Source organism: Durio zibethinus, chromosome 5, assembly GCF_047325235.1.
Source record: "Durio zibethinus cultivar Kanyao isolate XHJ-2024 chromosome 5, ASM4732523v1, whole genome shotgun sequence".
NCBI classification, from domain to species: domain Eukaryota; kingdom Viridiplantae; phylum Streptophyta; class Magnoliopsida; order Malvales; family Malvaceae; genus Durio; species Durio zibethinus.
In genome coordinates this window covers 34,019,145-34,033,022 of record NC_143166.1, presented here as the reverse complement: position 1 = coordinate 34,033,022, position 13,878 = coordinate 34,019,145, and the positions used below count along the sequence as shown (strand labels likewise).

Genomic DNA, 13,878 nt, shown 5'->3' with positions numbered 1-13,878 from the left:
CTTATCTTTCTTTTCGTGTTTTGTAATCTTCAGTTTTTGGTAGAACTTGAAAGAAATGCAAACAGTGTGAATTTTTATGAAAACATAATGTATAATATAATGATCAAATAATAATAATAATAAAATATTTTATAAATAGAAATATTAAATTAACTTTTTTGTCTTTTTTTAATTATTTTTTTCGTAATGGGAGAGTTAGTGTAATTTATAGCAAAACGAACAGATTAACTGTAAAATATGAAATAAAAAGAAATAAGAAAAGGAGAGTGTTAGAGAGAAAGAGAAAGGGTGTTGCCAAAATTTAGTAGTTAATGCAGAGAAAGGGTGTTGCCAAAATTTGCCCACCTTTAACACTTGTCTCTCAATCCACACTCTTCTTTCACTACCCTTTGCAAAGTTCTTCTTTGTTGTTGTTGGTGGCGGTGTTAGAGTAAGTGAGTTTCCAAGAGAGAAAAAGAGAAAAGAAAAAAAGGACCCAAGGGATGTAAAGAGAGAAAGAGAGTGTTTTTTTTTTGGTGTTATTCCAGATGCTCTTTCAATGGGGAAAAATGAAGACCAAAATCTACAGCAAAGAGAGCAGAGTCTTGAATCAGGGAACAATCAACGGCATCCGGGATTCTTGTGTGGGAGATGTTGGATGGTTTTGTCAAGGCTTTCAAATGAGTTCAGTTTCAGATGTGTTTTTGTTTTGTTTCTCGGTTTGTCGGTTTTGTTGCCTGGCATCTTCTGGATCCTTCCTTTTCACTTTATAAAGTCTGGGTTTGATGCTAAGCAAGCTATTAAGCTCAGTGGTATTTTTTTTTTTTTAATTTCTCACATTCTTTGTAGTGACTATCTTGTTGGCATTTCTTTTGTTTGGTTAGAGTTTTCTGATGTCTCCAGCAAATGCGTGTGTTGATTTCCCTGATTGATGTTTCACTCACCTTGTAATTGTGTTGCAACTAGGATTCTTGCTGTCTCCTGTTGTAAATTGCTGCTCATATTTCATTTACACCTTGGTACATATAAATGACTTTTATAGATTCCAAATTTGTATTTTAAAGCTGGAATTTTGGTGTTCCAAAATGTGGTTTTTGCCTTACTGTTCTTTCGTAGGTTTTTTTTATGTTTCAGGTGGGTGGATGGGAGTTACTTTGCCTTGTTGTTGCTGTTTTATTAGTTTCTACTAATGTTTTGGGGAAATGGGCATGCATTTGTTTCACCTTCTTCTAAAATTTCTGTGAAGGCTGGTTCTTTTTTGATTTCCAAATGGACTATGTTTTCTATTTTATTGCATTTTATTTTATGATTAAAGTGTGGCTCCAATTAAAATTGCATCATAGGGAGTGCTTGTTTTGCTATATTTAGAGTATTTCTCCTTTAGCAATAGGGGCAAGCAATTAATTGTTTGTTTCAATGCTTCCTCCTCGTTTTCTTTTAAATAAAAATGTCAAATTTATGAGACAAGGGCTATGTTTTATTGTTTTTCATAACTTAAATTGATGGTCTGTTGATCACATAGAAACTGGTGATCTTTTGCAAGATCATGATTATATAAGTATTCAATTCTCTATTGAACTCAATGATCTTCCTCGACATGTTTCTTAGTTCTTGAACTGAGCTATCAAACTAAGATAATGGATTCAGTTCCTTAATTAGAAATCCTGTTTTGATCTAAATGCATATTGAAATAAAACCTTTCATTGGTTGTATTTCCATCTCACTATATGACCTTTTGAGTTCAATGATGTAGTTCCATAAGCAATTTCCCTTGTTTGTTTCTTTTATATTCATGTATTCATTGCAGCCCCAGTTCATGCATACTTTACACTTCAGAAACCAGTTTCAGAGCTTGTTCAGCATATTAAAAAGCTAGAGTCTGATATCTATGGAGAAATAGGTGTTCCGGACACTAAGGTTTTACACCAACTTCTGCTACAATAGCACATATATTTACTGCCATATCATGTGAAAAGTTATCTTAAAGCTACTCATTTTCAACAGGTGGCTATCTTATCCATGCACCAGTCAGGTGTGTCTAACTCTACTGATGTGGTGTTTGGTGTTCTTTCCGATCCCATAAAAAGTCCAATAAATCCAGTATCCCTAAGCTTGCTGAGATCATCTTTGATTCAGCTGTTCCTCCAACAATCCAATCTGACTTTGACAACTTCAACTTTTGGGCGGCCTTCTAAGTTTGAGATTTTGAAGTTTCCCGGTGGAATCACTATAAACCCAGTACAATCTGCTTCCATCTGGCAAATAACACAGATTCAATTTAATTTTACTCTTTATAATTCAATATCTGAAATAGAGGACAAATTAATGGAGTTAAAGGATCAGCTAAAATATGGACTGCGTCTGAGGTCTTTCGAGGTATGACATCAGTTTCAAGCAATGCTCACTTGTTTCACTTTCACTAATGGTTGGTTTTTGGATGGAACTATGGTAGCCTCTTGCTACCATTCTCATGACTTCAGATCTGATTAAATAGTGTTTGGAAGTTGAAATGGGATAAATTCTTGCTACCAAATTATTCAAAATAGTTGAATTATGAATATTAATTACTTGATTCTGATAAAGGATGAATAAACATACCACCGCATCTTAAGTGTTCTGTGCTAACTAACTGTTTTGGCATTCCCAGCTATTGAAGAGGCTGAGGCTCTTGATTAGCTCCTTATGATTTATTTACAGATCATAGATGCAAGATCATGTATTAGTAACTGCATCATAACCCTAGTTTAGGAAATTAAAACCTTGAAGTTTCTTCATTGCAATGGAACAGAAATTAGTGGTAAGGGGAAGAGCAAAGACGAGCTTATTTCCCTTTTGTTTTTGAACCCTTTGATGCCCTAATGTTTGAGTTCTATTTTTTGGTATTACTTGTTTATAATTATTTGTATTTGTTCATTGCAGAATTTGTTTGTGCAATTAACAAACAAAAATGGCTCCACAATATCTGCGCCAATCATAGTTCAGGCTTCAGTGATGTCAGATGATTTTGGTAGCCTTCTGCCTCAGAGATTAAAGCTGTTGGCTCAAACCATCACAGACTCTCCTGCAAAGAATCTTGGTCTTAATAATTCAGTCTTTGGTAAAGTTAAAAGCGTTAGCTTATCATCTTACCTGAAGGATACACTTCATGCTACCCCTCCCACTCCTTCACCAGCTCCATCTCCAGGGCCATCGATTTCTCCGCGTACGACTTTTTTGCCGACTCACTCTCCAGTGTCATCACCCAAGAATCATCATCTTCCACCTCGTCCTAAGTGGAAAGCTTTTTCTCTATCCGGTCGTAGTCCTCTGCATTCACCAGGTCCTGGAATTGGTCCCTACCCTTCTTTTCCTCCTTCAAGATCTCCTGCACCTTATAATGCAGTGACTCACCCCCCTCCACCATGTCCATACTCTCGTCCTGCGCTTCCGCCAAGCACTTCACCAAGATCTCATTCTAACCTAATTTCTAACCACCCACCTCTAATGAGTCCCCAATCACAGTTGTCCCCAGATCTACCACCTTTACCTTCAGTGTCTTACAGATCTCATCCAGGCCAGGGTATAGACAGTATGAAAGGCCCAGTTTCTGCAACACTTGCTCAGTCTCCATCTGCACAATCTCCATCATGTAAGCACATAATGCTAAGTGAATTATCCGATTCTGCTTATCTTTTTGTTTTCCATTTTATATAGCGGTATATCTTACTTCTGAAAAAAAATGCTCTCCCACCTATGTGTTCAAGTGCCTGTATGGAGTTTTTAAACATATGTTAAGATTCATCAACTTCCCATCTATCTAAATTTTGTTGTGGTGGTTTAGACGATTGAAATGCCAGTTGGACATACATTTGTTTTTAGTTTTCTTTGTGTTATTTAAATTATAGCTAATTGTAATGATTTTTTTTTTCTGATTGTTGTGCGCATTTGCAGCTATAGCAGTTGCTGTTCTCCCGAAGGAATTCTGGTTAATGGGATTTTTAGGATTCTTGATCTTTCATCTCTTTTAATGATCAATGACTTATGATAGATGATGTTCATTTCCCAATTTTGATATGGTAAGGATGGTTGAAGCACCTGTGAAAATTTTCCAAGTTTTTCCTTTTCCTTCAAGCAAGCAATGTATAAATGAGATGGAAGATGAACTGCTGGTCAAAGCCAGAAAGTTGGCAGGCCACTCATCTCATGATGTCATGACCATAAACGCATGACCAAAAGAAGCAGGCATCACCTCGCATGTTTCATGAAGAACAATCTGTATATTGACTCAAGTGTAAAGAATATGCTGGTTCTTTTTTGAGCAACTATAATGTCATGTGGAAATGTAAAAACAAATGGTTTATAGAACTGAATGAAATATAAGAAAGAGTATATATTTTTTGTGGATTCAGCATGTTGAATAGCTTCCTGTATCGAATGGAATGGTATCAACCCCCCCCCCCCCCCTTTGTTTTGCGAATCAATTTCATTTATTTTTGCTTGCCTAATGCTCAGAAGCTGCATATCATCGAATCATGATTGCTTAATCTGCGAATAGTGTTGGCTTGTTAGAGCTTAAAGGCGTTGAACTCTGGCCTTCAATGGTGGATTGAACAGGAAGCACTAGCATCATGGTGATCATCTGGTTATATTCGGTTCTCCATTAAACAAACTATACTTGGACCATCTAGAAATGATCATGCCAACTCAGCATGCACTCTCAAGGGTGGGCTAGGAACAAAAACCTGCTTTTAGACCAGTTGGAACGCAAATCTTTCCTTAAATGAACACATCAGCTGAAGTCCTTGCAAAAAAGGAGAAAATATGATGGCCTGCCACTTTCGTGGTACAATACAACCCATTGCCTGATTTGAATGTAATGTGGAAAGATTTAGCAGTAATTGATACTACATGCTGAGACTAGCAGAAATCCCTTTCTTTTTGTGATATTGGCATGAACCTAAGAATCAAGTTGGGAGGATAAATTTACAGAAAGAATTATGGAAACAACTGCACATCATCTACAATTAACTTAAACCAGAGCCTTCCCAATTAATCAGTGAAATTTATGAGAACACACCGTCAATTTCAATACTTCAACTGGTCTATCAAGGTTATTGTTTTCTGTCAGTAAGGTAAAAGAGCGGTGCTTGGTCTGAGAATATCCTTTGGCCATCACTGGCCATAGATTCATACTTCCAGGCAGGTCCAAGAAGCCAGGACATTGCTGCTCCACCAACCAAGCCTCCCAGCTGAAATTGTAAATTACCACAGGAAATAAAATATGAGAAACCAAAAGCAAAAAAAAGGGCAACTAGCAATTAAGACAAAGGAATGTTAGTAGGTTTCTCTGTTCAATTATATTTTGAACAATCCCAAAAATAAAAATGATTGTATTAATGATGCAGCACCATTTTGAAGAGAAAAGCAGAAGCAGATGTTTATGATGCACAACCCCTACTCAAAAGAATTTAAACAGGGTGCATGCCAACAAACACACTTGTGTAAGAAGGAACGATAGTTACACTTACATGTCCCCAGTTATCGATGCCTTTCAACAGCAGCTCAATAACCTGCATGATCAACATTCATTACCAATGGGCTGAGAACAGTGGGGTGTAAGTGTGATATGTGATGTGTGATGTGTGATAAAAAGTTGGCTGGAGCACACTCGACGCTACATTTTTTTTCAAGGTAATCACTGTAATAGATCAGTATGAGTAGTTGGTATGTATGAGACAGATTTTTCAATAGGTAGTTATATGGTTCCTTGGGTTCTCAAACATTGAGTTGCAGAAGCTTTGAATCATACCATGTTTAAGAAAATAACTTGTGCAAGATGACGTTGATCTTCTTTAGCATCTCTGATCATGCCTCTATGCCTCATGACAAACACAGCAACAGAACCAACCTAGACAAACAAAAGAATTTCAAATGAGATAGGGAAGGCGATAACAGTAAACAAATAGTTTGAAAAGACTTGAGTTCTGCCATGGCAGACCACCATTAGTTGGAATAGGTTCTCATGAACAGCTATCTTGTTTTGTGAACAAGTTCAAAATGACTTACTAATCCAAAGATTGCTCCTGATGCACCAACTGCAGGTGCTTTGCAAAACCAGTAACTTGCAGCCACACCTAGTTTTCTTCAAGCGGTTGAATCAAAACTGTACTAGCAGGTAAGCAGAGACCAATTATATTCTCCATAGTAGGCCCAACAGAATTCAAAGAATAACAATTGACGTGAAAACAACAAATTCTCTTAATTCAAATAGAGAAATAAACTTTCCTTATTGAGAAATTTGGAACCATCTGATTCAAACCAAACCATGAGGTGCCTTATATTTGCATGCAAAAGAGAAGATGCGGCCAGCCTCCAAATCTGTCCTTTGTCAATAACACTATTAACCTACATACATAACATATAAATCAAATATCAACCCACAGTTCTCAAAGATCCCATGATACCGAAACAGATATGACTCCAAACTTTTCATCCCGAATCGACCACGATCTCACCTTAGCTCCCCAAAGAAACAGCTTCCTTTGTGTAGCCAGTTGTGCAACATATAAGGATGTTGGTCCATTTCCTTCTGTTAAATGAATTTCTCCTGGAAGTTTCCCTTTTGGCAAATCTACTATCCTCATTTCCAAACTTCTTTCGTCTTCCCCATTGAAGGAACATATGTAAGATTAACATGAAGATGTGAAAGCATCATTTGTAAATTGAAAAATGTCAGTTCCCATGAAGTTGGAAAGTTGTTTCAGACCATGCATCCTTCTATCTATGAACATTACATTTATGGGAGAGTTTCTGTTAGGGGTACCTTGAAGGAGGAGCGGAGGAGAAACCCCAGGCGGAGCTGATGGCGGAGAAGGTGGCTAAGTCGGGAGAAGCAGCTGTGGTGATGACGTGGAGGGGTGTGGATCCAACTCTTGATGATGATGATGGTAGTGGGCCGCATAAGTCCCACTGGAAGTGGATTGGCTGAGGCACAGCTGATCCCATCAATCCACTCCAAGTCCCAGACCAGACCAGTGTCTTGTCGAAACTGAACTGCTCTGAAGGAAATCCAGTACTTTGAAATGACATGGCGCTGTCTAAAGGAACTTTCTTTTTTCTTTTTCTTTTTCTTATTATTTTTTAAAAGCACTTTTTTTTTTTACTTGTTTTCATTCAGTTTTTTTCTTTAACCAGAAACAAAGAAAAAAAAATTGAAATAGAAAAAAACAAAGAAAATATTCTGTACAATCAGTTAATTTGATTTTTTTTTTTTTTGTTCTTTTAATAAGAGGTTAACCAGGTGACTATACAATGATAAACCAGGAGAGGGAATTCCATCAAAATTTACATGAATCTTCTTTCCTGCAAGAACTAGATAAAGAGAATAAGCATCTATACATTCATTTCTATGACTAAACCATCGACCTGAACATTTTGAGCTCAAAGCATATATATGTTGCTGATAAGAAACTGCAGATACGTAAAAACCCAATTAAGAAAATTTGCTACCAAACCAATAACAAAATCTTGAAACAATTTTACTTGCAATAAAATTTTATGATTTTTTTGATGAAGTGAATTGGTGCATTTTTGTAGAACAGAAGATAAAAGGAAAGTAGAATATACCTGTTAAGTGTTAAGATTCCAACATCTTGTCATCATCAATGTTTTGTCTTGAAATTTAGTGTAATGTAGGGTCAGACATATATATACATACCTGCTTTCGAAAGGATTGAAAATATTATCAAAATTTGCACAAACCGCTTTCTGATGCAGAGGTGTGATATATAGACAGAAGCTATAGAATCGACCAAAACGGCCACCAGGAGCTAGCTGTGGGGGAAAACATAGCTGCTGTGTTACACAATTGCTAGATAAATATGCTTTAATTACTTGGAAATGTTAGTAATATAAAGTTATAAATCATGAACAAGCAGAAGATTAAGCCCTGGCAGTAGATTATACCCTCGCGAGAGTAATTAGTTCCATTGATCCTTCTATCAAGAAAATCAAGATATCTGCCGGTCCAATGAGAGAATGCACGAAAAGGCCTTGAAGAGAGGAACTGAGTCCGCAACCAAGTGACGCCATTTGCCAGATCTTCAACACCAAAACCAATGTCCCCAACATTGATCTCACCAATTTCATAGTCATCAGCAGCGTTAGAATCACCATTAATCTCATAACGACAAACAGGACAGGTGTTGTTAATGCTCAACCAAGGCACGATGCAATCAGAGTGATACAAATGCTTGCATGGTAACTCTCTTGCTTCTCCACCAACCACGAACTCATCCTTGCAAACAGGGCAATGCGTGCTGTTGACTAGATGATCTTCCGCGATTTTCACCATTGGCAATGCTTCAATGGCTGAAGCAGCTGCTGGAGGAGGCCCTGGCCTGTCATTCTCTGTTAAGTCTTCAGTGAAACCCTCCATGTCGTTGCCTGTATTATTCTGTCGAGGAGGAACAATATTTTCTTGTGGTGCAATAATAGGACCAGGCTGCCGGTGAAGTGGTTCAACAAAATTGAGAGTGATCCAAGGTCCATTTTCAGGCCCTGATTCCCAACGAGTTCTTCTACCAAAATTAGTGTTTTGCCGCCTAGTTGGGGGGTCAAGAGCAGCAGCCAAGGTATCCAATAAACGGGTAGCATTTTGGTAGGGTTCAAGGCCAGAGAGATCAGCTCTAAGCCTAGGCCGTGAGAAATCCAGCTCGTGACTAAGTTCACGAAAACAATGGGGACAATAAGTTTGAAACAGGTTTGAATTGGAAAACCTTATGGTGCGTTGGCAATGGAAACACCAGATGTAATGGTAGGTTCTCATCCTTCGGATTCCATTGACTGTAACGCCCGGACGATGGCTTTGAGACATGTTTTTGCTATGCAAATGGGGATTGATTTTGCTTTTAAGAAACGTATTTGAGATTTGAGGAAGAAGAAATAACAAGCTCCTTATATAAAATGTAATGTTGTGTGAACAAACAGAGAGAAAAGGATACCTTTTGGATATACAACAAGGGATTCCTTTTCTCTTTAACAGGTGCTGTTTTCCTGGAATTTTTTGTTGTAATTTTCCGAATTGTCTTTCTTCTAGGAAAAGCAAAGGATGATTGAGAATTGATGTTAACCGAGGATTGTTCATAATATGTTACATTCTCCAATAAATTTGTCATTTATCAAATTATTTACTTTTAATTGATAATTATCAATTCACTTCCAATATAATTTGGTGGCCAGAAAGTGGCTGCACTTTTGTTCATGCGGCCCAAGAAAATGAGCCCACAACTCAACGACACGACCCAAACTCACCGAGCTGCTTGTTCTACTTAATAAAAACTCACCCGGGCTAATTATTTTTACTTGCCAATAGGATTGGGTTTTGGTTAAAAGAATCGGAATGGGTTGTCTTATATTCGACTTTCTCTCCATAAAAAAATTCTCGTAAAATGAAAAAAAAAATAAAACCATAAACTTTCTCTCCATCCAAACACAAAAAAAAAAAAAAATAAACTCATATAATATTCCAAACCTCTCTGCTTCCCAAAACCTACCGCCCCTGCTCATCTTTTACTCGGTAAGCTTTAAAAAGAATCTGACATTGAGATGTTTGTTTTCTTCTTTAATCGACGGTGGAGATTCATTCCTTCTTCGTTGATCTTGAGCGTACACTTGGATTTACACACTGAATCTCGTATGTACTTTCAAGGTCTCAGTCTTGATTCTATTTAGTCTTTTGCTCGCACCAACTGGATCATGTCTCTTCACATGATCCACTTGGGCTTTGACTCATGCACTGGTAATGACATTCTTCCCCACTCGTTCTAACCATGCTCTCGTTGCTAGGAAAATGTTGATCCTTCATCGCATGCACACGTAGGATAAATGTTTTACTCTCATCTCGATAGTTCTTGGCACACCCTCGTTGCCATCCTTTGCTTTTGTTTCGATGCCGACACCTTTTCTGTTTCATAATCTTAAAAACGTAAATTTTATTAAAAATATAACAAACATAATATTTTTAATATAAAAAACATGGTTTCTATTTAAAATATATTAAAAATTTATTTTTATAATATTTTATAAAAAATTACTACTTTTTTAAATAAATAAAACTGTATATATAATCTAAAAATACAACTAAGTGAGGATAAATGAAAAAAAATTCCACTTCTGAAATTAAAAAAAAAAACTCAAGAAGAGAAAAATTTTTTATTCTCCTTATTTTTTTTATTTTTAATACTATTAAAAAATTTTAAAAATCTCAAAAATCACATTTCGTGAATTAAACTAAAAAATAAAATCAAAATTTTATTTTTTCTAAACTAAATACCATCTAAAAATAATTGTTGGTATCAATTGAGCTAACTCTAAATTTGAAAGGAAGAAAAAATGAAATGAAATTTCATTTATTTTGTGAAAAATGATTTATAAAAAATAATTTTTACATTTTTAAGTGTTTATTTGATAAAAAAGTATCTATTTAACGAAAAATGATTTATTGATTAACGAAAAATAAGGTTATTTTTTAAAATTGTTTTACGAATTTGAAAATAATAAAATATTTTTTGAAAAAAACTGTTTATAAGTTGAATTATTTATCAATGCTTTTGAGTATAATTTTTTTTATTAATAAATAATATACTATTAATATAATATATTACTAAATATTATTAATAAACAATATTATATTAATTAATAATATTATAATATATTATAAATAATAAAAATAATAAATAGTTTTATTTTAAGTATTTTTATATTAATATTATAATATTAATATTAAATTTTACTATTAAAATATAATTATTTTTAATATTAAGAATTTTAATAATAAATAATTTCAATATACTTTAATAATAAATAATTTTTAATATTTTAATAATTATATTAATATTATTTAAAAAAGATTTTTCATAAAACAACCAAATAATAAAAAATATTTTTATTAACTCATCAACATAACAAACAAAAAATTTTTCAACTAAAAGAATATAAATCTTTTTTAAAAATTATTTTTCAAAAATCATTTTTCCCGAAACAATCGCCTATAAGATATAGCCATTGGAGTAGTACTACCTGGCTAATGGGCTGATTAATGAAGAACACAATCCTTGCTTAGGCACTTCCGAATCCATTGTAAGCCTGATTGAGAATTACCACAAGTCCTAGTTATGGACTTGAGGCTTTCGGCCCAAGTGACCTGAATTTCTGATTTTCGTCCTCGATTGAGAAGGAAGTGAGGGGTTAAAAAAAAAAGAAAAGTTGGGACCTCATTTTTAAAAAATCATTAATGAATATTTTTAAAGTTCTTATTAAAATTAATATTTTTATTCAATATATTAAAATTCATCAAATAGTTTATCATAAGAGAAAAAAGGTTTAATTTTATAAAGTTAAAATACTAAAAGAGCTCGTAAAATTTTATTATTGTATTTATATAAGATCGAATATTTTTATTATATTCAAATAAATTTTTATTTTTAATTTGTATTTAAATATGTTCTTATTTTAGATAAAAATTTCATTTATGTTAAGAATTTATTTAGTTATAAATTAAAGGATAATAGGCTTATTTGAATATAAATTAAAATTTGAAAATTTATTTGGATGAAAAAAAGGTTAAAATTTTATTTAAGTGTAATAAAAATATATGCATTTATTTAAATAAAATGATATAGTTCAAAAATTGTTTATTATTTTAATAAAAAATGTATTGAAATTAGTGATGGATCATGATATATAGATTTGAGATGATCAATTAATAATATATTATATATTTTTATTAGACTTATTTATATATATACACATATAATAGGCAAACAATAAATTAATAAAAAGTAACCAATTTATAAAATTATAACATTAAAATATTAATATGATAATATTAAACTTTTAAGGAAAACAAGAGGTTTAAATTAATGATAAAGTTACTAATTATACTATCTTTTAACGAATTATTAATATTTTTATTTTTTTAGAAATTTAAAATTAAAATAAAAGAATATAAATAAATCAATAATTAAAGAATATATTTTCATCAAAACAATAAAAATATAATTTAAAAAAAACAAAATTAAAACTTTGAATTGCAATAATACATAAAATTAAATTTTAAAATCACAAAGAAATAAATTAATAAATTTAAATTTATTAATATTAATCTATACGTGCTACAGATTTTTAAGAACTTTGGGGTACGATAAGGAACCGCCATCGATTGGGAGCGAAGAGGCAATAAAGAGGGCAAATAGGATTGAAAAGGAGGGTGTCCTACACCCATAAAATCATATTTAAAGGAAGACCGTGGAGCTACTAACTGTTTCTCAGGCCTCAACAAATGTCACGACAGAATGTCGCATTTCCCGCCTGAACCTCCACGTGCTGTCGGTTGCTGTAGCTCGAACGCCTTCCTACTTCGTATATTGACTTTCAGTTCCTCGTATTTTGATTTTGTTGATATTTTACCGTTTATAAAATATATTGTTTTAAATTTTTTTTTTTAATGTTTCTCATAAAAAAATATTTTTAATACACTTATGGTGAAATTATTTTAATTCTCCCACTTTTTTATTTTTTATTATATTCAAATATAAATATTGCTCAAATAATTTTAATAGTAAAAATTTTAAAATTTATTGCCAGTTTGTGTGATCATTTTTAATTATTTAATATATTTTGTACTCATAACCTACTTAATCCTAATTGTCTCCAGCTTTGTCGCTTGTAAAACTTTTGATATTGGATACTCCTTTCATCCAAAAGTAATTATCCTTTATTGATTTTTTTTGGTCAAAATAATTATATTTTGATTTTTTTAAAAAAATATAATATTAAATTAAAATTAAAAAAAAATGTTTTCAGAATTTTGAAATTCAAAGTTTACAAATCTTATTTTTAAAATTTTTTTATTTTATTATTTTATTAAAAATAATGATCAAATTTGAGTTAATTTGACAAAAAAATTAATAAGGGATAATAATTTTGGGACGGAAAGAGTATTAATTAAGGTTTACATGGAAAATTAGCAAGTGCCACTTGTGAATTCTCCTCCATATGTATGTTATTTTTTGAACCTGGTTTTTTTTTTTTTCTCAAAAAGAATTCCATTGATTTGTTTGATGCTGATTTGAGGGTTGTTTTTGGTTTGGGTACATCATGAATGATGATAATGAGAGTAGAGCAAACGAAACGGCAAAAATTAATTTCTTCTTTTTTTTTTTTTTCATAGAATGTATTTATGGACTGCTTTTTTTTTTTTCATTATTCCAAAAGTTATTATTTTTTTTGTAGTGTATTTACAAAAAAAAAAAAAAGCTTATTATTTTTGTTTTTCTTCTTGGAATTTTATGCCATTTAGCACAATCTTTTGTTTAGTCATATGCATGGGCCGGGCCTATATGACAATATATAAGATACTCTCATTTTAAAAGAAAAATCCAATTTTTTATGAAGAAAAATTCGTTTATTCCACTGGTATAATTGAAGTGTGTTAAGTAAATGAAAGTATAAAGACACTTAATTTCATAAGAAAAGTGAAATCATAAATTTTGTGATCATTAAATTTTGTGAATCTATGTTTTGAAAGATATTTTTTAATTTTATATCTAAATGCACTCTCTATTAATATGATATAAACATAATTAATTTCGTTTTTTTTAAGTAAGATTTCAAGATGAATTCACACCGTTTAGTAAGATTTTATTGGTGGGGTTCTTGATTATTTTTATATAAAATAAATTTATAAGTGTATGTACGTTAAAAATTAAATTTTAAATTTATTAAATATCTACATTTATATAAATAAATTCAGTTCCGACATTTCTTTCCTTTTAGATGGGATGAAACAAACAATTGATAGCAATCAATTCGATGTGGAAGATATCTAACAAACAGATGAGATATTGATGTCTCTAACTT

General features: G+C 32.5%; 1 protein-coding gene and 2 pseudogenes across 3 annotated transcripts; 1 reads left to right on the top strand and 2 right to left on the bottom strand.

Annotated features, from left to right (window-relative positions):
• Positions 1-392: 392 nt before the first annotated feature.
• Positions 393-3,571, top strand: LOC111282218 (uncharacterized; annotated as a pseudogene). The gene is made up of 4 exons (XR_016342413.1): positions 393-791; positions 1,787-1,896; positions 1,984-2,355; positions 2,899-3,571. The product of XR_016342413.1 is annotated as an uncharacterized LOC111282218 (transcript).
• Positions 3,572-4,922: 1,351 nt separating this feature from the next.
• LOC111281718 (RHOMBOID-like protein 10, chloroplastic) lies at positions 4,923-7,047 on the bottom strand (annotated as a pseudogene). The gene is made up of 5 exons (XR_016342414.1): positions 6,474-7,047; positions 6,025-6,363; positions 5,768-5,866; positions 5,487-5,528; positions 4,923-5,207 (listed from the first exon to the last, which is right to left on the bottom strand). The product of XR_016342414.1 is annotated as an RHOMBOID-like protein 10, chloroplastic (transcript).
• Positions 7,048-7,196: 149 nt separating this feature from the next.
• Positions 7,197-9,122, bottom strand: LOC111283159 (E3 ubiquitin-protein ligase RING1-like). Its single transcript, XM_089761323.1, has 2 exons — positions 7,924-9,122; positions 7,197-7,791 (listed from the first exon to the last, which is right to left on the bottom strand). Exons 1-2 carry the CDS (start codon positions 9,101-9,103, stop codon positions 7,757-7,759), a joined length of 1,215 nt encoding a protein of 404 aa, XP_089617449.1. The 5' UTR covers positions 9,104-9,122; the 3' UTR covers positions 7,197-7,756.
• Between the last annotated feature and the right edge of the window lie 4,756 nt (positions 9,123-13,878).

Excerpts from the sequence above, each read along its gene's own strand:
- LOC111283159 (XM_089761323.1), bottom strand. The coding sequence starts at position 9,103 with ATGAACAATCCTCGGTTAACATCAATTCTCAATCATCCTTTGCTTTTC. Across the intron at positions 7,792-7,923 it reads AACTAATTACTCTCGCGAGG|CTAGCTCCTGGTGGCCGTTT; the intron begins GTATAATCTACT and ends TTTCCCCCACAG.